General features: G+C 52.5%; 1 protein-coding gene and 1 long non-coding RNA gene across 10 annotated transcripts; one reads left to right on the plus strand and one right to left on the minus strand.

Moving 5' to 3' along the window:
* Nucleotides 1–445: 445 nt before the first annotated feature.
* Nucleotides 446–2,503, plus strand: LOC132356011 (uncharacterized). Its single transcript, XR_009499731.1, has 3 exons — nucleotides 446–491; nucleotides 1,143–1,238; nucleotides 2,455–2,503. It is a non-coding gene; the product is annotated as an uncharacterized LOC132356011 (long non-coding RNA).
* On the minus strand, nucleotides 2,411–20,186 carry MYCBPAP (MYCBP associated protein). 9 transcript variants are annotated; one of them, XM_059908664.1, is made up of 19 exons: nucleotides 20,101–20,185; nucleotides 14,560–14,687; nucleotides 13,814–13,973; nucleotides 13,569–13,672; nucleotides 12,591–12,777; nucleotides 12,228–12,343; nucleotides 11,886–12,036; nucleotides 10,877–10,992; nucleotides 10,676–10,791; nucleotides 10,093–10,204; nucleotides 9,358–9,547; nucleotides 8,715–8,902; nucleotides 7,766–7,912; nucleotides 6,853–7,269; nucleotides 6,317–6,438; nucleotides 5,443–5,558; nucleotides 4,822–4,970; nucleotides 4,471–4,641; nucleotides 2,411–2,585 (listed from the first exon to the last, which is right to left on the minus strand). In XM_059908664.1, the coding sequence occupies exons 1-19, from the start codon at nucleotides 20,141–20,143 to the stop codon at nucleotides 2,484–2,486; spliced, it is 2,835 nt and encodes a 944-aa protein (XP_059764647.1). In that variant the 5' UTR covers nucleotides 20,144–20,185; the 3' UTR covers nucleotides 2,411–2,483. The 9 variants fall into 9 exon arrangements, with proteins under 9 accessions (XP_059764647.1, XP_059764646.1, XP_059764644.1 ...); XM_059908663.1 differs by lacking the exon at nucleotides 20,101–20,185 and adding an exon at nucleotides 19,872–19,993; XM_059908661.1 differs by lacking the exon at nucleotides 20,101–20,185 and adding an exon at nucleotides 19,872–19,993 and having other exon boundaries at nucleotides 2,516–3,125.
* Between the last annotated feature and the right edge of the window lie 356 nt (nucleotides 20,187–20,542).

A 20,542-nucleotide genomic window follows, 5' to 3' on the forward strand; every position in this document is an offset into this window, starting at 1 on the left:
CATGCTGAGTCACGTGCATGAGTTTACCCCCCACGGGCCCGCACCCCTCTTACCCAGAGACTGTGTGTGCCCCCACGGGCCTGCACCCCTCTTACCCAGAGACTGTGTGTGCCCCCACGGGCCCGCACCCCTCTTACCCAGAGACTGTGTGTCCCCCCACGGGCCCGCACCCCTCTTACCCAGAGACTGTGTGTGCCCCCACGGGCCCGCACCCCTCTTACCCAGAGACTGTGTGTGCCCCCACGGGCCCGCACCCCTCTTACCCAGAGACTGTGTGTGCCCCCACGGGCCCGCACCCCTCTTACCCAGAGACTGTGTGTGCCCCCATGGGCCCGCACCCCTCCCATCCTCTGCTAAGGCGGCTCTAGTGCCAGGCCCTTCCCCCCAATCAGGTCCAGCTCGGGCAGTGGGGGGAGTGGCAGTGCCCTAACTCTTGCTGCAGGAGGGACAAGAGGAGTGAGCCCTAGCTCTAAGCTTAAGTCAGCCCAAAGGTAGATGTGTCTTGGGGGCACTGGAGTTGGGTGGGGGCTGTCCTGAGGCTAGAGGTGCAACAGGGGCTGAGGAGGAGTGGGCAGGAGTCTGTGCGGAATGCCACCAAAGATGCTAGTCCCAGGATGGGGAGCGAGCCCCAGGAGGCCCCCTTCTTGGGGGCTGTAGGGAGGGAGGGGAGGCAGGCAAGATGCCTCCAGGTTCCTCTGTGACCCTGCCCTCCTCGTCCTTCTCCTGGGGACCTGGAAGGGAGACTAAGCCCCAAGCCTTTCATGCCAGGCACCACCGCTGATGATGGGAGCTTACCTCTGGTGCAGGCTCCCTTGGCCCCAGCCCCGGGACCACGAGCAGCCTCTGCAGTGACCCTCCAACCTGCGCAGCAGGGGGATGGCACAGCCTCGGGAGTATCCCCAGAGCCATCCACCACGGACGCTCGTCCTGGAGACCCACCCTCTCCCAGGAGGCACAGACCCCTCGGAAGGGCGGCTCAGGGTCCCCAGAATGGGCGGCTGCTCTGCCTCCTGCCTGCTTGTCTTCTGGAGGCCAGGCAGCACTCAGGAGGAAAGTTGCTCAGCTGGCCAGGCAGGTCTGCCTCAGCAGTAACAGGACACAGGAGGAAGTGCAGGGCATGTTAACCCCTTCCTGCTGGCCAGGCAGGCAGCACCTTCGGAGGTGGGAGGCCTGCCTGCTGGCTGTCCCCAGGAGGTGCAGATCTGGAGCCAGTGCTGGTGACTCACTCCCACTCTGCGGTGAGTTAACCCTTCCTCTGCCTCCTCAGGGGAAATGAAGGGTGGGGAGGGGAGGCTCCAACACCCACCCCACCCCTATATTCCTCCTCTGGGCCAAGACCACCATTCCCTGGGATCGGCCCTTTGGTGGAGTACTGCCTTGTGTGGGTTTCCATCTGGTCCCCTTGGCAACTCTGAAGGGGGCATCAGGACTTCAGGCACAGCGCCCTCTCTGCGTCTCTGACACGGGATCGGATCAGAGTGCCCTGCTCTCTCCAAACCTCCTCCCGTGTCTCAACTGGAGGATGCTTGAGGCCCATGAGGTCCTTATCAGAAGCACCAAATGCAAAACCAAGTGGATAGGAGACTGCAGCCACTCTTCAGGTCTCCCCCTCTCCCTTCTGCTGCATCAGCATTTAAGGCCAATAAGCCCACCGTTAGCAAAGTTGTTCTTCAAACTCTGGGAGCCTGGGGCCCACTCTGCACAGGAAGCCTGGCCCAGAATGATTATTACTGACAGAGAAGAATTTATGGTGCTGAGTCTGAGCTGACAGCATGTTTCTTTGCAAGAGTCATCTCTCATCCACTTCATATTTCTCTGAGCAAGGGAGGGAGCAGAAAGTCCAGAGGCTGTTTTTAAGGTAGAAAAAATGGCTCAAAGAGGCCAGGTAGCTTGGCATGGGGAGGGGGATAAGCAGGCTAGAATCCAGAATAATCTCTGGCTGACGACAAAGGGATCTGGCCTTTAGGGTTTAAGGGTGTGGGAGCATGGTCCTCAGGGACTGGGACGAGGCCCTTGGGCCCAGTGGCAGTGTGAGGACCTCAGGGACCCAGGTCCCATGGTGTCTAGTTCTCCTCCTAGTCACATACTTTGTCATTCTTGGTGATGACACTTTGGGAAGACCTGGCTCCAGGAAGATGACCCCAAAAGTGTGGGTCAACAAAGGCCAGAGGCAGGGCCTACGAGGGGTGATGCTCTCCGTCCTGTCACCTGATTCATTCCTTGTCCTGCTACCAATTTGCTCTTCCACTCCTCATCCCACACATCACCTCCCCAGCTGTGTTTCTCTCTCCTCCTGTTGGATGGCTCCAGGAATGGGGAGGAGGGGAATCCAAGGGCAGGTGGGACATGGGAGGACCAGGAGCTGACTTCATCAAGATCTGACATTCAAGACATGGAGGCATAAGGGAAGTGGTAGGAACCTAAAGGTTCTTTATTGATTTGTTTGTTAAGCAGTTTCCCAGAAGGCAGCTCAGGCATGCAAGTCAGGTGCAGAGACGCAAAGGCTCCTTGACCTTCTCTTTGGGGCTGAGCTCATCAGCCAGGACCAGCAGGTCGGTCACCAGGGCATCCAGCAGCCCATAGACCTGGAAGGATGGGATGAACATCACAGGCAAAGGTTCACTCTCTGGAAAGCACCTGCACAAGGGAGCAACCCCCATGCTGCGAGATGGATGGACACATCTACACAAGAGGGACAGCTGGAGCGGGGAGACAACTAAAGTTGTGTAGATAAAACTAAACTTTCTGTAGGACTTCTGTTTTTGCAAATAGATTTTTTTTTTTTTTTTTTTTTTTTTTTTGCTGCATTGGGTCTTCGTTGCTGCACGTGGGCTTTCCCTAGTTGCGGCAAGCAGGGGCTACTCTTCGTTGCAGTGCATGGGCTTCTCGTTGCGGTGGCTTCTCTTGTTGCAGAGCACGGGCTCTAGGCACACAGCCTTCAGTAGGTGCAGCACACGGGCTCAGTAGTTGCAGCATGCGGGCCCTAGAGCGTGCGGGCTTCAGTAGTTGCGGCATGTGGGCTCAGTAGTTGTCGCTCGCGGGCTGCAGAGTGCAGGCTCAGTAGTGTGGCACACGGGCTTAGTTGCTTCGCGGCATGTGGGATCTTCCCAGACCAGGGATCGAACCTGTGTCCCCTGCATTAGCAGGTGGATTCTTAACCACTGTGCCACCAGGGAAGTCCCAGTTTTATTTTTTGAACCAGTCTGGGGTGGTAATCCTGCACTGCCCCTTGGACATATGGGGACATCAGAGCCTACAGTGGTTAAAGGGGCAATTCCAGGGAGGCCCAGGGAGCAGTGCCCATTTAGTCCCTTGGGGTGACCCAATTCTACCCTGGCCTCCTGGAGACCAACTTTCCTTCCAGTAAGATCACAGATCCACGTACTGAAATGTCTCCAAGACTGTACCCTGTGGTGGAGCTGGACCACACAAGCCTCAGCAAGTTGATTCTTAATTTCAAAGAGCCAAGCAAGAGACTACCCCACGGGTCCTCAGAGCCCTATGATTACTTTCTAGACCCCATGGAAATCCACAAATCTCAGTCATGTCACCAACAGCAAATGGAGCTTCTGATTAAATGTGATCTGAATGTTAGCGCAATGCACAATACAATCTCGGCTACCCAGCTGTCCACACCAGAGGAAGACAAAGCATTGCCATTAGACTCCTTGACACATCAAACATGGCTTTGTGGATCTCCCCTCCAAAACCAACAACAATGACAAAGAACAGAACACAACACAAAGGTGAATCCCTAAGGACCTACTGCTTAAGAACACATTTTATAAAGTCTCTCCAGCGTTTCAAAACCCTTACACTTGCTGGAAATTCACTCTACATGGTGCTCACCCAAGGAACACATCTGCCAAGACACACCTAACACAGAGAAGAAGTGGGAGCAGCAGAAAGGAAAAGGCTTCTGCTCTGTCCCCCCTAGAATCTATTTCAAAATGGCAGCCAGAGTGATCTTCTAAAGCATGAGTCAGACTATATCACTCCTCAATTCAAAACACTGTGTCCTCACAATGGCCTACAAAGCCCCACATGACCCGCTCCCTCTTGGTGGACCCTCTGCCCTTCTGTCCTCCTGGCCCACTCCCTCTTCTGCCCACAGCACTCTTCCTAGATGTCAACGTGGCCACACTTCACTTCCCTTCAACTCTTTGTTTGATGTCACCTTCCAATGAGGCTCACCTACCCCCACCCGGGGCTTCCCCATCCCCCAGCCCTGGTCTCTCTCTTTTTCCCATAGTGCTCCTCACCTAACATACCAGAGGTGTTACTTATTCATGAGGTCTGTCTTGAACACTAGGATGCCCTTCACAAGGGCAGCTCTGCTTCCATCACAGTGCAGTAGGCACTTATGGTTTGTGGGATAAACAGAATGAATGAGGGAGCCAGGGAGTGGAGGAAGGTATGCAGGGCAGGTGTGAGTGAGGGGAGGGCTGAGTGCCAGGCTCTTGCCCTCACCTCAGTATGCAGCCTCTGGGTGTATTTCTCCATGACCAGGGGATCTATGGGTTCCTGAGACAGGATGATGCTGTCAGGGGCAGGGTCTTCCAAGGAAAGCCTGTCCCGACTTGTAGATTTCATCGGTTTCTTGTCATCCTTTGCTTTGTGCTTCTTGCTGTTTAAACGGTCCTGCTTGGAGAGACAGAGACATGCCCAGCCTTCAGTAGCTCCTGAGGGAGGTCCAGGACTTTCTCAAGAGCAGCTTAGCGGGGAGCAGGGGCATCACGCTGGAGTGACTGCCCACCTTCCGCAGCCCCTCCTATCCCTTCCCCAGCCCGCGCCCCCAGGCCCAGACGACGTGCTACCTGCCTCTTTCCCAGGTGGCAGCTTGGCTCCTTTTTTATCATCTTTGTCTTTGATTCCCAACTGCTTCTTTTCTTGAGATGGCCCTTTCCGGTCCTCCTTCCCCACTCTCCCGGAAGTCACCTTCACTTCTGTGACAGGCGGTGATTTTCGATCTGGGGGAGGTGAACGGAAGACAAATGGCCTGTGGCCTAGCTGCCCCCACAGACAGGAACTGGGAGAGCAATGGGCCCTGGGCCAGCAGTGCTCTAGCTATTTGAGAGAATCCTCACAGACTGGGAGCAAGGCCCTGGTTCAGGTGCATGACCTGTGGAACAGGACTGTAGGGCAGGGGTGAGAGGCCCAGGCTCTAGTCCCAGCTCCACCATTTCCCCACATATGGGATGGCAAGTCATCTTGCCTCTCTGGGACTCCACCTGTAAAACGTGGGGACTGAACTAAGGTGATTGTTAAGGTTGTTTCTAGGTCCCAAATTCTGGCAGCAGATAAAAAGGTAGCAAGAGGCCTACCCCATGGACCAACCTAACGGAGGTTCCACCAGAAGCGTACAAATGGCTGAGGCGCCACTGCCGCCTGGGCAGAGGGATGGGAAAGACTACGCGGAGGTATGGCTGCACAGTGTCTGACCTTGCTCTTCTGGTGTGTGCAAGTAGACGGCCTCCTTCTCAGGCAGGCCCAGCAGAGCCCTCAGCCACAGGGAATGGCTCACCAGGCTGTCAATCACATCTCGCCACAGTTGCAAACTAGAGAGCAAGATATATTGGAGAAAAGCCATCGTCCCTCATTTGCCCTTGAACCTGTAGAGGCTTGGTCCTTCCCTTTCAAGACACTCGTGCCAGGAACTGCCACAGAAGCACCATGCCTCTGTCCAGCCAGCACCCTCACTGGCACCCATGCAAGTGCTGGGTTGGGGATCTGGCTTCCCTCGGGTGGTAGCCAAGAAAAAGTGGCCCAAGGATAAGGTTAGATCAGTCTTGAACTAACTCCATCTTGAAACCATGGCTAGAACTGGATCCAGTCCCAGTTGGAGGGGCTAGACTTGCAAAAGATTTCCAGGACAAGGCTCCTGGGGATGTGTTCTGAGGGCCTTGCAAAAGACCCCCCAAGCCTATCCAAGCGAGTTGCAAGCAGGCGATGGGAAGACTGGCAACCAAGTGAGGCTTTTCATGGAATAGGTCCTCTTCTCACTGCTCTCTGCTATCTCCTCTGCTCTCCATGAGCATTCCTCTGCTCAGTGAGAAGGAACAAGGAAAGAAGGGGGAAAAGGTCTAGGCGCTTACTCTGCTGTGACTCCTCCCCAGAGGGCAGCTGGCATAGGGAGAGCAGCTGTAGGGGCTGCTGCGGCAGCTGCCAGGCCATAGAGTGTGTGCAGCACCTTTCAGCAACCTGATCTCAAAGAGAGCTCAGCCCCCTTGAGTCCTGGGACTGCTGGCCCAGAACCCCTGGCCACACGCCGCAAAGGGGAAGGGATGGGAGCAGCTCTCCTGGTGGCGGTACCTACCACATCTGGTACAGGAAGTCGGACTGCAACGGCCGCGGTTCCTGGCACAGCTCCAGGGCCGCTTTGTTGAGCCTGATTAGGGCATCTTCTCTCTGGTTCTCCTCAGGGAGTGCCATCACTACCTGGCCGGTCAGAGGTACCATGGGCAACCGTTCTGCCCAGGACACCAGGGGCTCCTGTGTCCTCTACTAACAGGTGCGGTGTGGTAAGGGCAGGTGGCCAGGAGGGGATGCAGCCATGGAGAGTCTGTCTGGGTGCCTTCTGTGGGAGCCTGGGCCCTCCCTCAGAAATCTGTACCCATGAACCCCTTTCCAAGGTTTGCCAGGGTCAGAGAAGGAGCCCCTCCTGCACCACAGTGGCCTAGGCACCCAAGATAAAGAGAGATGACCAAGAGATTGCTTTCTCCGGGCCCTCAGAAAGTTGTTTCTCTGGCCCTGGGGGTGGGAGGGGCTGCTGGGGCAGCTCAGGCCAGAGGCACCGGCACCTGTCTATGCCTGGGCCCTTCTCCACCAACACCCCCAGGGCTGGGGAGGCACCTTTCTGAAGTCCTCCAGGCAGAGGTTCCACTCTGGCGGGGGAAGGCCGTCCAGCTCCCGGGAGCTCCTGACACTCTCCAGGTCTGGGCTCCCCTCCACCAGGATCTCCTCCATGATGCTCTTCCGCTGAGAACCCGGACCACTCTTCTGGGACCCAACAGGATCTCGGGAGTCCCTGAGGGCCTCACTCTCCTGCCGGGGCGGTCGGGGGTCCAACGCTGGGCTCTTAAGGTGCGCAGAAGACTCGACCTTCATCGAGGCCTCCTCCCAATAGGCTGACGGGGCCGCAGCAGCCTGGGCCCTGGGACTGAGGTGCTCCTCCTCGCCCGGCCTGGCCTCCTCAGCCTTGGGGGGCAGGATGGTGTACTGGCACCACAGTCTGTGCAGGTTTTGCACCACTTGGTGCTGGTAATGCAGCTGCAGCAGAGGCAAGGGAAGACACGTGATGGGGAGGCTGCAACATGGGGGACCCAGAGCCCGAGCCAGCCTGCTCCAGCTTCCCGTTCCCTCGAGAGCGCCGATGGAGGAGGCAAGAGGAGGCTGGCAGGAGCTGCTGGGCCCAGAGGGGCTCCCCACTTCCCTTTCCACCTAAGCATCTCCAACGTAAAGCTTTTTATACATTTGGGCTTCCGAGGAAGATTGAGTTTGAATTAAGACGTTTTTGAAGCTCTCTTATCACCAAGCATCCACTTACACTAGCTAAGTTATCTTGGGCAAATGACTTAAGCTCCCTGGACCTCAGTTTCTCCCATATAAAATGAGGATATAAATAGTACCCATCTCACAGGACTGCTGTGGAGAAACTGAGTTAATCATGGGAGATGCTAAGAACAGGTCCTGGCACATCAAAGGGTTTGCTATTACTTTCTCCCAGGGCACGCACGAGGGGCAGGGGCCAGCGCTGGGCCTGTACCCGAGGATTCCTATGGTGGAACAAGTCCTCCTCGGTGAGATAGGCGTCCACAGGTGACTGTGCACGCTCCGGGGTCAGGATCCCCCTCAGCAGCTCCTGTAGCATGCTCTCCACGATGGTGACTGCCTCGTGGGAAGCCAGCTTGTTCTGAGGAAGGGAAGGTGGCATAAGCGGCAGCTCAGGCTTCCAAAACCCGTGTTACATCCTTGGGGCCGCACGGTTTGGGCCCTGTTGAGAATGTGTCTTGGCCACATGGTCAGTGTCACAGAAATAGTAGAGGGGCATCTTGTGAGAAAGGCTGGTCCTATAGTCAGCAAGTAAAGCAGACATTACATTTGTCAAAATCACCTTTGTTCACCAAGGGCTGAGCCCCAGCTGAAGTAGCTGGCTTGTGTCTGGGGGCCACGATGAATAAAAAAGCACAGCTTTCTCCAGAATCCCACAAAGCACAGCACCAGATGGCCAGGCTATGAGATGGACTGGGGCCGGCAGATTCCCAGTTCCCACCTCATACTCACTCCTGGGTGCCGGCCCCACTAGTTAAATTGTTCTCTCTGGTTTTGCCTGGTTTTGAAGTCATGCCAGCTAAATGCAATTCCACTGGATAGTACCAGACAACAGTGAACAGATACAGTACCGCTGCAGAGGGTCATTTGTTGTGTTTGTACTCAGATAAGTACTTCCTCGCAGTCTGCATCTTAAGGCCCAGTCTCATTTCTTTCTAATGCAGTGGGGCCGAGCATGGTGAAGCTCAAAGCCACCCCTTCTCTTGCCTGCCCGCCCATCTTTTATATCACAAAGCCCCGAGCAGTGTGTTTTGAGCAAGAGTGTGTTTTTGAAAAATTCACCTCTCGGGCTGGGAGAGACAAGATCCCTGCAGGCAGTGCCAGGAAGAACACCAGGTTAACCTACCTAGTGTCCACAGGGGCCAAGATCCCGGGTCCCTTACCTCCAATAACTTCCTCTCATCCCTAAAAATGTCCTGGGTCAGGGAGACTGCATGGAGATTGACCTGCAGGAGAGCACCTCCTAATAGGGTGGGGTGGGTTCCAAACTCCCAACACTCCCTGAAGATCCCAGCATTCAAAGACTTAAAGAAGAAGGCAAAGTTTCTGGTTTCTCCAGGCAGAATCACACCTGAGAGGGACAGAGAAAGAGGTTTTCACCAAGTAGGAGCCACTGAGCCCCAAGCCTGCATGTATAAAGCTAACTAAGCCCTGGTTAGGGTGACCAACTGTCCCAGCTTGCGCAGGACTGAGGGCTTTCTTGGGATGTGGGACTTTCAGTGCTAAAACCGGGAATGTCCCGGGCAAGAGGGGCAGGTGGTCGTCCTAGCCTCAGGCCTGTGCGTATGGGTAACTGAACATCTAGAATGCTTCTGCTCCCCACTGTGTTCTGCTTCCCCCAGGTGGCTCACTCCCCTGTGTTCTCAAGCATTCCACCGTTCCCCCAGCTGACAGGAACAGTTAGGAGACAACACACTTCCCAGGATGGGCGGGACAGGCGGGAAGAGGGGCTCACACTTGCAGGGGCTGGGCATTAGCTAGACTTTGGCTGCAGGAGGGGTGAGTGGGGCAGCTTCTCCCAGGTACCTTCCCGATTGTTGAAGTAAAACCGCTGCATCCTATTCCTCTTCAGGTCTTGGAAAGAGTCCAGCTGGGACCTCCGCCGCCAGTCATACCAAATGGCCACTGTGCCATTGTTGACCACGGTCAGTTCTGAAGATGCTTTCTCCCCTTCTAGAGTTTCAAAGGTCAAGTGGACAGCAATTCCAACGTGTCTCTGGGGAGGGAAGAGGCATGAGAGATATCTCTGTGGGAGGTCCTGGCCTAGGGTGACCAACTCAGCCTGGTTTGCCGGGACTTTTCCGGGTTTGGCACTGGAAGTCTCCTGGGCCTGGCCACTCTCAAACAGATAGGTATCATACCCCAAAAGTGGCTGTCCCTGCCGTCAGCAGTAGGAGAGGAGATAAAACAGATTTTTAAAAACATTTCTGCTCCTCAGCATCTGAAGAATATTTCAGAACCTTCTTAAAGCCATACCTGTTTGAGAAGGTCTGCTTATTTACATGTTTGGGACTAGGTACAAACTGGGTGGCTTGTGACACTCTCTTTTCAGCCCTGTGACACTCTCTTTTCAGCCTTGTGACTTTATTCTGGCTCAAGTTAGCATTGCTGTTACCATTTTCAGACATATACTGAAAGCATGACCAGATAAAAAGTCAAATAGGAGACCGTGCAGGCTCCTTGTGACTGCCACAGTCACGCTGGGACTGCCCCACGAGGGAGGCCCTTCCAGCAGGTGGGTGAGGGTGAAGGCAGTTTTACCTTGTCCTCTGGGTTACTGCCTCGGATCCAGCAAGCTGGCTTCCCACAGAACAGCAGAGAAGGGCCAAGAATAGGCATAGGGACCACATCAGGGTAATTGGCCAATACGTCTCTGTAAGAAAAAGCAATGACTTATTTTCCCTGAGTCTGCCACAGTCTTGCCACATGGAGCCCACGGAAATGGCTGCCAGAAAATCTGGAGATGTGCCCTGCTCTGCCCTCCAGTGGAGCATCATCGGCTCCATCCTGCTCCGGTCCTGTAGTGGGAGGTTCTTGGACATGAAGAGGCTCTTCACGCAGAGCCACTCAGCACTGGGAGAGTCTGGAGGGGCCCCATTTATGAGCAAAGGAATGTCTAGGAAATCTCCACTAGGAGTTGGTTGCTGCAAGAGAACAGATGGCAATAGTAAAGCGAGCACAGGTGTTCCTTCTAATGGGCTAGAGGAGGGGGTGACAGCCACTAGCGAGAGGCTGGGATGGAGGCACCCTGATTTCAGGGAGGGAGGCTTGCCCTACAATACTTGAAGGTGCTGGGGAAGCCACACTCCCCAACCGCTCTCCCTAGGGCCCCGGCCCAACTCACAAGTGCACTGTGTCTTCAGAGGAGCTTTCCTGGCTCCTTTCAAACACTGAATAGTCTTCCACCGTAACAGTGGAGAAAGGCCGCCCTTTGCCCACCACCTCCAGGCCATCAATATCCTCAGAGAGACAGAGAAAGGAAAGGTTAGCTGACTGAAGACAGGCACCATCCTGAGGGGCCTCAGACTAGGCACAGACTACCAACCTGCTGGCTAAAATCCAGCTCTGCCATGATGCTCTGCAGTTCCTTGCGTCGGTAGGTCAGAAACAGACTCCGATCCCAGGTGTAGCGGTACCAAGCATCCTTCTGGGCTGGCAATCCTAGAGCAGGGTCCAAGGACCCTCAGCACAGGCTGCTGCCACGCCCCCTTCCCCAACCACTTTCAAGGGCTCTGAGAGTGCCCATTCCAGCACCGTTTCTGAAAGAGCTGAAAACACAGCTTCCCTGTGAACTGGGCTCCCCTCCTCCTGGTCCCACACCTACTGCCTCAGCAGCCCTGCACAGGACTCTTGCAAAATTAGCTTCCAAACCGTCAAATCTTTGGATTATAATAAAAGTAACAATAGCAGCTACCTTTTATTGAGTGTTTAACAATGGGCCAGAATCTGTTAATACACAGCATGTCTCATTTAACCCTCTCACAACCCCATGAGTATTTTACAGATAGGGAAACTGAGGACCAGAGAGGTTAAATAACTCGCTGGTGTTCACAATCTCAACACAGCTGGGATCTGAACCCAGACAGTCTGGCAGCCTTTAAAGCAGTGCTGCCCATTAGAAATATGATGCACACCACAAATGCAAGCCATGTATATGTAATTTAAAATTTTCCAGATGCCACGTCTAAAAAGGTAAAAAAAACCCAGATGGAATTAATTTTAATAATATAGTTTAACCCAATATATTAAAAATCTTATTTCAACACGTAATCAATACAAAAATTATTAATAAAATCTATTTTTTCGAACTGATCTTCGAAATCCAGTGCAATGCTTACACTTACAGCACATCTCAGTTCAGATCGGCCACTTTCCAAGTGCTCAGCAGCCACGGTGGCTCAGCTGCAGTAAGGACAGCACCGCCCTAGAGCCCAGGCTTCTGCCTGCTCCTCCCACCACGGCTACCGCGGTCTTACTGAAGAGAGGACTGAACCTCCACACCAGAGCCCTGATCTTTCACCCCTAGCCGGTCACATTTACAGCCCGCTCCTTACCCATCTCCACCTGGATGGAGCGGGGCTTCCCGATGTGAGTGATGGGTTCCACGAGGCCACGCTGAGTTTTTGTCTTTGTCATTACCAGACCCATCATTTCATCTCCCAAGTATTCCAGTCGACTCCAGAACCCAGTGGTCAATTCACAGCCCTGGTGATGGAGGACAGATGAGTCAGACCACCTGAGCACCTTGGAGAGAGGCTGGTGGGGAGCCTGGGAAGACAAGAGCTCCACAGACTACAGATGCTCCCTCTGGAGCACTGCTCTGCACTGGATAGATTTTTTTTTGTCCCCAGCTGTCCAGACCCCTCCCACAGGGTACCTGGGAATGCTGTCCTTACCTTCCCATCAGGCCGTGTTGGCAGTGTTCGGTCAAGGAGCTCCCGTTCCTCCTGGATCTTTCTGTAGGTCTCCCCCGTGTGCATCAGCAGCTCACCGACTGGCTTCTTCAGCCGTTCTAGCAAGAGAGCCAGGAATGCAGTCCCGCCACCAAATCAGAACAGGGGCCCGAGCTCTCTGCACTGATCAGCTCCAGTCACTGGGCTGATTTCACGACCCACTAAGAGCAAGAAGCACTTGGGAGTATTCAGCACAAACGTGATCAGCCTGAATCCAGGTTCTGGAGGTGGAGGGAGAGAAAAAACACAGCAGCAGAGTCTTGATGCCATATGAGGCCAGGCAGGAGCCCTGTCCGCTCTGCTCACCACTGAGGGTTTCCTGCTGCTTCTTCCGAAGGGCTATGTTGCGCTGCCAGTTTTTCAGAAAGTTGTGCTGAAGAGGTGGGGCCCAGGGAGGATGTGCCTTCTCTTCTTTTGGGGCTTCCTGCTTCGGCTCTTCTTTAGCTGAGATGAGGGTCATCAGACAGGGTGGGGTGTGTATCAGCTCAGCCAGCTGAAAAGAGCAACGTGAGTGTGGAGGGCAGGGGAAGGCGTTGAACCGGGGCGGAGCAGACTTCTCCAGGCCTAAATCCCTGCTGTCCTCCCGCTCTGCTGAGTCCCTCCTTTCCAGGACCCCAAGGTAGCAAGTGACAGAAAGCAAATCGCAGAACAAGGGGGGCTTGGAAGCTGCTGTCAGTCCCCTCTCGCCTAGAATGGGAACGCTTGTTCTAAGATTGTGGTCAACGTCCTTTAATGTGTCTGTCCTCCTTACAGCTGGTGTTGACACCCTCACCTGCTGCATGACTGAGCCATTTTTATTGGACCCCAGGCCTCTTAGCACCTGACCAATCAGAGATTCTTTGCCTGGAACCAGAGAATTAAAGAAACTGAAAGACAGACAGACTCTCCGTGTGGCCCTGGGAGCTGTGGGGAACCACCTTCCTCCACCACGTGGACTGAGGAGGAGAGCAGGCCAGTCTTTCGAGAAGGGGAGGTAAAGCCGGGGCGCAGAGGAGCAGGAGGGCAGTGAGGGAGCGTGGGCTCAGTCTGACGGGAGCCAGACGCACTCTCGCCTTTGGGTTCCTCAAGGCACTTCTGTCTCCTTATAGTGAATTCCTGACTTCAGCTGAAGCTAGCCTATGTTGGCTGCGTTATTTGGGGGGAAGGGTCACTTATCACCTCAGATTCTGGGGCCCAGAGCCTGGACTCTCTCTGTAACTCCAGTCCTGCTGGACTCTGCCAGGTGGTTAAGACCACAATGACATCAGTGACTTCTCTCCCCCAGGCAGCTCTGTACAAACGAACCTGGGTGTTCCCTCGAGCAACTGCAATTCTCTTAAAGTCCTGGAGACTCCCCAAGATGTGGTGGGGCAGGATCTGGTCACTGCCATGGAGGATGTCACCCGGCCCTGGGGGTAAAAAGAAGAGGGGGGAAGCTAAGCTATAGCCAGCTGGTATAAACGATTCAAGAGGCTACTCTCTGATGAGGACCCGGCATTCTCTCCAGGACGACCCATGAATTCAGATGCCAGGGCCAAGGCTGGGCATACCAGAGTAGTCCAGGGGCTTCGTGGCTGCATCTGGAGGAGCAGGATGTGCTACTAAGTGGCAGACCTTCTTCCTATGATCCTTGGGTTTGAGTTTACGGATGATAAGTTTCTGGGTAATTACAGGTTTATCTTCTGTTTCAATAAGGCGAGGAATATGTTGCTAAAAAGAAATAAAACAAGGAGATTCCACATGAGATCAGGAGGAGGAAAAACACCACCCTTCTCCTCTGTCCTAATTCTTGGTGGAATTCCTGAAGGCGGACAAATCTGTTTCTCTAGATCTCTAGATCTGTCCATATGTTCTGTCGAGGAAATGCCTGTGTAACAGCTATGAGGCTTAGTAACATCCTGGAAAAAAAAAAAAAAACATCTCATGCCTCCAGATAGTTCAGGTGAGAAGTGGCTGACTCTCCCGGGGAAAGCAGGGGGTTATCCACATCTGTAACTTTGCTTCTTAAACTCATTTTCCCTTATGTGAAATGGGGATGGCAGCACTTGCCTCTATGGGAAGCAAATTACTTCATTCTCTCTTCCCTGTGGTTCTATATGAATCTTAGAAATATTAAACAAACAACATGGTAAATTCCTTTAGATGCAAAAGTTAACAGATTTATGTTTGATGGATTTTTCCATGGAATTAGACACTCTCTCTGAGTAGGGAGGCAGTGGACATGGTTGAAGTTCTAGACAGCCCAGGTGGCAAGGAGAAGTTCCTGCAGGAAGGGATCCCTGGATTTCATCCTTACCTTCCTCAAGTCTTCCTTCTTAATGGCTAAGGCAAGAATGTCATCTCCTTGTAGGACATTGCTAACAGGTTCAGGTTCTTCCTGAATGGGGGGTGTGGGCTGTTCAGGTACCTTTGCCCGCTTCTTTTCTGAAGAGGAACAGAAAGTTCAAGTGCTTAAAAATAGATATATATTAGACTTCATGGTGGGGGTGTAAAGCTAGCCACCTGGATGGACAGCAGAGGCTGCCAAGGTGGCCTGGGCAGCACTTTGCTGGGGTGACAGGAGTTCTGTCTTGTAGGTCCCCCCCGCCACCACAGTGACCGAGGCTTCTGTACCTGGAACTGAGAACAGAAGACGTTCCATTCCAGGCTGTGCTATTTATAAGCTGGACAACCTTGGGTACATCACTTAACCTCTCTTGGTCTCAGTCCTCTCTTTTGTAAAAAGAGGAAGCTGGACTAAACCAGTGGTTCCCAAATATTAGTCAGGTGTCTGTCTCAGAATCTCCTGGGGGTTTTACAAATACAGCTTCCTGGCTCCTGTGCTTTTAAAACTCCCTAGGTGGCTCTGATGCACAGTGCTTTGGGACAACTGGATGAGATGCTTTCTTAGCCTCTGATCCATTCTTCTGGGTGAAGGCATTGAGTTTCCTAAGACACTGATGAAAATTCAGATGCTCTGGGGAAAGCAGAACGTTTACCACTGACCATTTACTTCACATTCTTCATTTAACAAATACCGTTTAAGCATCTTCTACATGTCAGGCACCGTGCTAGGTTTTGAGGATACAAGGCAAAGTCTTAGGCTTCAAAGAGCACATGCCCATGGGAGACAAGACTGTCAAACAGACTGAAGTAGGGTGACTATGGGAGCATCCAGGGGACCCCAGTCTGGTGTGTGGGGTGGTCAGGGAGGGCTTCCTAAGGAGGTAATTAGACTGAGAGCTGAAGGATGAAGAGAGACAACGGAAAGAGAATGGAGAACGGGAATTCCAAAGGGCATAGCATGAAGAGGCCTAGAGGCAAGAGAGAATGGAGCACCTGCCTGGAACTCAAAGCATGTGTTTTTAAATAGCTGGAGGGCAGCGAGGTGGGAGGTAGGAAGCAGCGTCTGGAGAGAAAAGTAGGAGCCATATCACTAAGAGCTTAGTGAGCCGTGTAAAGGACTTCAGTTTTTAGCCTGTGGACCATGACATGGCAAAGAACGGATTAGGGGGTGCAAGACTGAGCACAAGATTATTTAGGAGTCTACTGCGGTGGTGAGGTGGCTGGCGGAAGTAGCTCATGGGCCTGGAGGAAAGTGGAGCCATCTGAGCCTGTATTTTCCATGCGCCATGCCAGAGCACGGTACGGAGAGCGCATGGGGCGGAAGCAAGCTTCTTCCCAACGAGGACACATTCCCTGCCTTCCTTCCACAGAGGTGGGTTAACAGTTTCAAATGCATCTCGTTTCTCTGGCTGGTATCCTCCTGTCTGCTGCCCTCTGGTTCAGAAAGCTTAGATATAAGGCCCTACACAAAATAATCAAGAGAAAACCTAAGCACTGTCTTTAATGACTTTAAAACACAACTTGGTTTTGTCCACTGTTTCTCACAGTATTCTAATTTTTAAGAAGCAATATCATTAAAACATCAACGCAGGTGTTTCGGCTACCAAAATCAAACTATATGTTAGAAAATGCCCATATACTCAGTGGCAAAAAAAAACCCCAAGCCAGAATCATTCTAAACATAACTCTAGGGACTTTCCTGGTGGCGCAGTGGTTAAGAATCTGCCTGCCAATGCACGGGACACAGGTTCGAGCCCTGGTCTGGGAAGATCCTACATGCGGCGGAGCAACTAAGCCCGTGAGCCACAACTACTGAGCCTGCACGCCTAGAGCCCGCGAGCCACAGCTAGAGCCCGTGTGCCACAACTACTGAAGCGCGCGCACCTAGAGCCCGTGCTCTGCAACAAGAGAAGCCACCGCAATGAGAAGCCCACGCACCACAACGAAGAGTAGCCCCCGACCACCGCAACTAGAAAAAGCCCGTGCGCAGCAACAAAGACCCAACGCAGCCATAAATAAATAAATAAATAAATAAAATTTAAAAATAAAATAAAATAAACATAACTCTAAATTTCGTTATCAGCCAGAGTCTACCTCCTCAGCAGTGGGGTCAACGGAAACTCAGGAGCATCTACCAGTCAAGCCACATGGCTCTGTGCACACAAACACACATGGGGCCAAATGGCTTGACGGCGAGTTCTGGTCCCATCCCCACCATGTGTGGAGATGCAGACTTAGGTTTTGATCTCTACTTCCCCTCTCCCTTCTACACAGTCACCAAAGTTGGTGGTAGCCCAAGAGAGAATTGGTACTAGTTGAAGGTTCCCTTTTATAGATATTTTGGTATTATTTATATTCTCCAGGAGATTTGCTTCCTCTGTCCATCACCCTGGCTGGTTCTACATCTTCTCAAGGGATTAAACATCTCCAGATATATGCTTTTTACTGATGGGTGTAATACACATAATTACCATGTGTAAATTTATAAACCTTCAACATTGCTGAAGACTTCTGAAATAGTCAGTGAAACTCTGGTCTGAGGTTTTTCTAAGATGGTTACCTTCAATGTAGTGCAATACATGCTCTGCTATTGTATAGTCAGGGAATGGTGTGTTCTAGTTACTATTCATAGAAAGGATATATACATTTTAAACTTCAATGCACCCTAGAGAATGTGAATATTTACCAAGTACCTTCTATGTACTATAAATTACAGAGAAAATGATATAAAAGGTTAAGATGTGGCTCCTTCTCTTGAGGAACTGAAAGATGCAGCAGACACTAACACACACCAATCATAACCTAAGAGCCTAAATTAGTGGCACAGACAATAGCTTTGGTTACACATCAAAGAAGGAACAGATGGATGCAGATTATAAAGTTAGGGCTCTAAGGAAAGTTTCAGAAGAGCAGCTGCAGTGGTCAGAGGCAGCTTCACCAGTTAAGTTAGACCTTGAAGGACCAGAAGGCCTCGCATAGGCAGAATAGCAAACAGAGGTGTTCCAGGTGAGATCACAATCAGAGCAAAGGTGGAGGCAGGGCTGAGCATGGCATATGTGAGGCATGGTGACACAGAAGGCCTGTAGAGGAGGTGGGGGTGATAGTGGGGATGAGAGGAAAACCAGGGCATCATGGCTTTGTAAACTAAGTCTGAAGCATCTGATCTTCCTCCGTCGGCAAGAAGGAGGTTTGGTTCAGAAGAGTGAGTTGACGAAAGCAGCATTTCAGAGTGACTCATCCTATGAGTGTAAGCCAGGTGGACAGGAGGGGCAGGGACAAGTTGGGGAGGCCAGGCAGGAAGGATGATCCTGTGGGGGTCATTTCAGGGCCTGTGGGTGGTTTCCACAGGTCAGAGTATGTCTCACTACTGAACCTGTAGAGGGCCAGCTATTTCCAGTTCTTTGGTCTGGAAACCCAAGCTGAGTGGGGTTCCTGGTGAGCCACACAGCTGGCACTTCGCCCTTGTCCTGACAGCTGTGAGGGGGTCAGAGACCAGCCCCCTTGCATGGGGCAGTCAGATGACACCTCTGCTGGAGCTAGCCCAGGCAGCTGGAAGCAAGGTGCTCAGGTAGGGTGGGAGGGACAGAGTTGGGAGACAGGGAGGGGTGAGCTACGGAGGGAGAAGAAACCTGGACTCTATTTTTTCTGCTTCTCGTTTCATCTAAATGTTATTCTTTATTAGTGTTGATTAAGGTCTTCAGGAAATTCTGACCTCACAGTTGCACTGGGGGAACCAAGAGAGGGGCTGTCCCTACCAGGGCTGAGCTTTAATTGATGGTGGAGAGGGATCTGGTACTGCTGGGAGTCTTCCCAGTTTCTTAGCAACAACAGCAGGGAGAAACCTAGGAGTCAAAGGGCTCAGGTCCCTAAACAGGTTTAAAGTCACAATATTTGCTTGCCTTTTTGCTATAATTCAGAGTTCTTGGAGAAACACAGCGAAAGATTACAGTTGTTGATTAACTTTATTATATTGGGGGGGGGGGAGGAAGTATTACCTACTACATTAGAGGCTTCCCCCAAGATATTTAGGAGGAAAAATGTACCTTGCATGTTTCTTTCTTTCCTCACCTTAATGCATGTTCTTAAATGAAGGTCTATTTATTTATTTATTTTTAAATTATTATGTTTCTGATTTTATTTAATTTTTAAAAAATTTTTACTGAAGTATAGTTGATTTACAATGTTGTGTTAGTTTCAGGTGTACAACACAGTGATTCAGTTATACACACACATATATATATATATAATTTATTCTTTTTCAGATTCTTTTTCCTTATAGTTTATTACAAAATACTGAGTATAGTTCCCCGTGCTATACAGTACATTCAAGGGCTATTTAACAAACTAAATTTCCTCTTATTAAAAATAAATATGCAGTGAAAAAACTCTTTCCTTGATTTGTTTACAGCAGAAAGTTCAAATCTGATAAGATCCCCAGAAACTAGGTAAGCAGGAGGCAGTACCTAGGAAAGCCCTTGACTGCCCTTGGGAAAGAAGACCAGCTATTTTTCTCTCTTTCTTTCTTAACTGTTAAAAATTATATCATGAAAGAGCATCTCAATGTTGCCTACATTGGACTTTTATACTATGAAGAAGCATTAAATAAAGGCATTCTTTCCAGGCCTCCCAGGGAACCCTACTGTCTCCAGGCCTGCCCCCTCCTCACACTGAGCTCGCACCACAATCTGAGGCTGGGTCTCCCCAAGGCCTGCAACGGCATGCCGACTTTCTGACCTAGCATGTAAAGCCAGTTTGTGGTCTGGTCCCTGATCACCTGTGCAGTCCCCTCTGGCTCCTTTCCCCCTTCTCCACACTCACCACCTCTGCCCTGGCCATCAATGTCACAGTTCCATGCCTCAGCTGATGCTGCTCCCTAGGCCTGGAGAAGCAAATCGCTTTTTTTTTTTTTTTTTTTTTTTGACTAGCCATAAATGTCATCTTTTTCAGAAAACTATCCCCTCTAACTCTACCATCCAAGGCTTGGATCAGGTGCTCTGATCCCCCTTAATACCTATGGGCTCCTATATCACAGCCTTTATACTTGATCGGTTTCTCCTCCTCCGTTTCCTGAGGTCTGGGGTCCCACAGTTACCACCGATAGCGTTGTTGCCCAGCACAGTGCCCACACACAGGTATAGGGCACGCCTTGTCCCGTACCCCATTCCCGCGTGATCTTCACCTCCATCCTGGTGTCACCCCCATCCTCCAGGCCCCGTGTCGTGAATCCCAAGAACCCCTGCCCCTGTCTGGCTTTCCTGAGCTCCCAAGGCAGCCAGCGCCAACCTTTCACGCTCTCTGGGGCCTCCAAGAATCTGTTTGTAGGTATTCTAAGGCGGGACTCCTTCTTTAGAGACTTCATGGTGCCGCCCCGGCTGTGAGCGTGGCCCTGCGCCGCCGGGACCCGGAAAAACCGGGCTGTGCGGCAGCTCCCGCGACCCTGCGCGCGCCCGCCCGCCAGAGGCCGCCCGGGCGTCCATAGCAACCAGCGCCCCGAGCGGGGGCGCGCACCCACCGAACAACTTGGGCGGAGACTGCTTGGAAACCACCTTTTTCATCTTGCCGCGCCCACCCGCCAGCCGCCAGCCGCCAGCCGCTCTTCTGGCGCTGACCCTGAGAACGCCCCAGACACGGGTGACGTCACAGGAGGCGCCGGCGGGCGCCGACACGTCAGTAGCCAGGCGGGCGGGGCGGAGCCAGGCGGGGGAGAGGCGACTGGGGGGTGGGGGAGAGAAACGGAGGAAGCAAGTAGGGGCTCCGTGACCTTCTCGGCCGTTTCCCGGTGCCCCCGACTCCCACCACGGCCTGCAGCCCGGCTCCCGCTGTCTCTCGGCCCCTCCGCACAGCCACCACGGGATCGAGCCTTTCACGCGGTGCGGAAAACCGCTGATTCCTCCCATGGACTTCAGTTGCCCGGTGGCCCCTGCTTGTCCCCTACACGGGCCGGGTGACCTCCC

Source organism: Balaenoptera ricei, chromosome 20, assembly GCF_028023285.1.
Source record: "Balaenoptera ricei isolate mBalRic1 chromosome 20, mBalRic1.hap2, whole genome shotgun sequence".
Taxonomy (NCBI): Eukaryota; Metazoa; Chordata; class Mammalia; order Artiodactyla; family Balaenopteridae; genus Balaenoptera; species Balaenoptera ricei.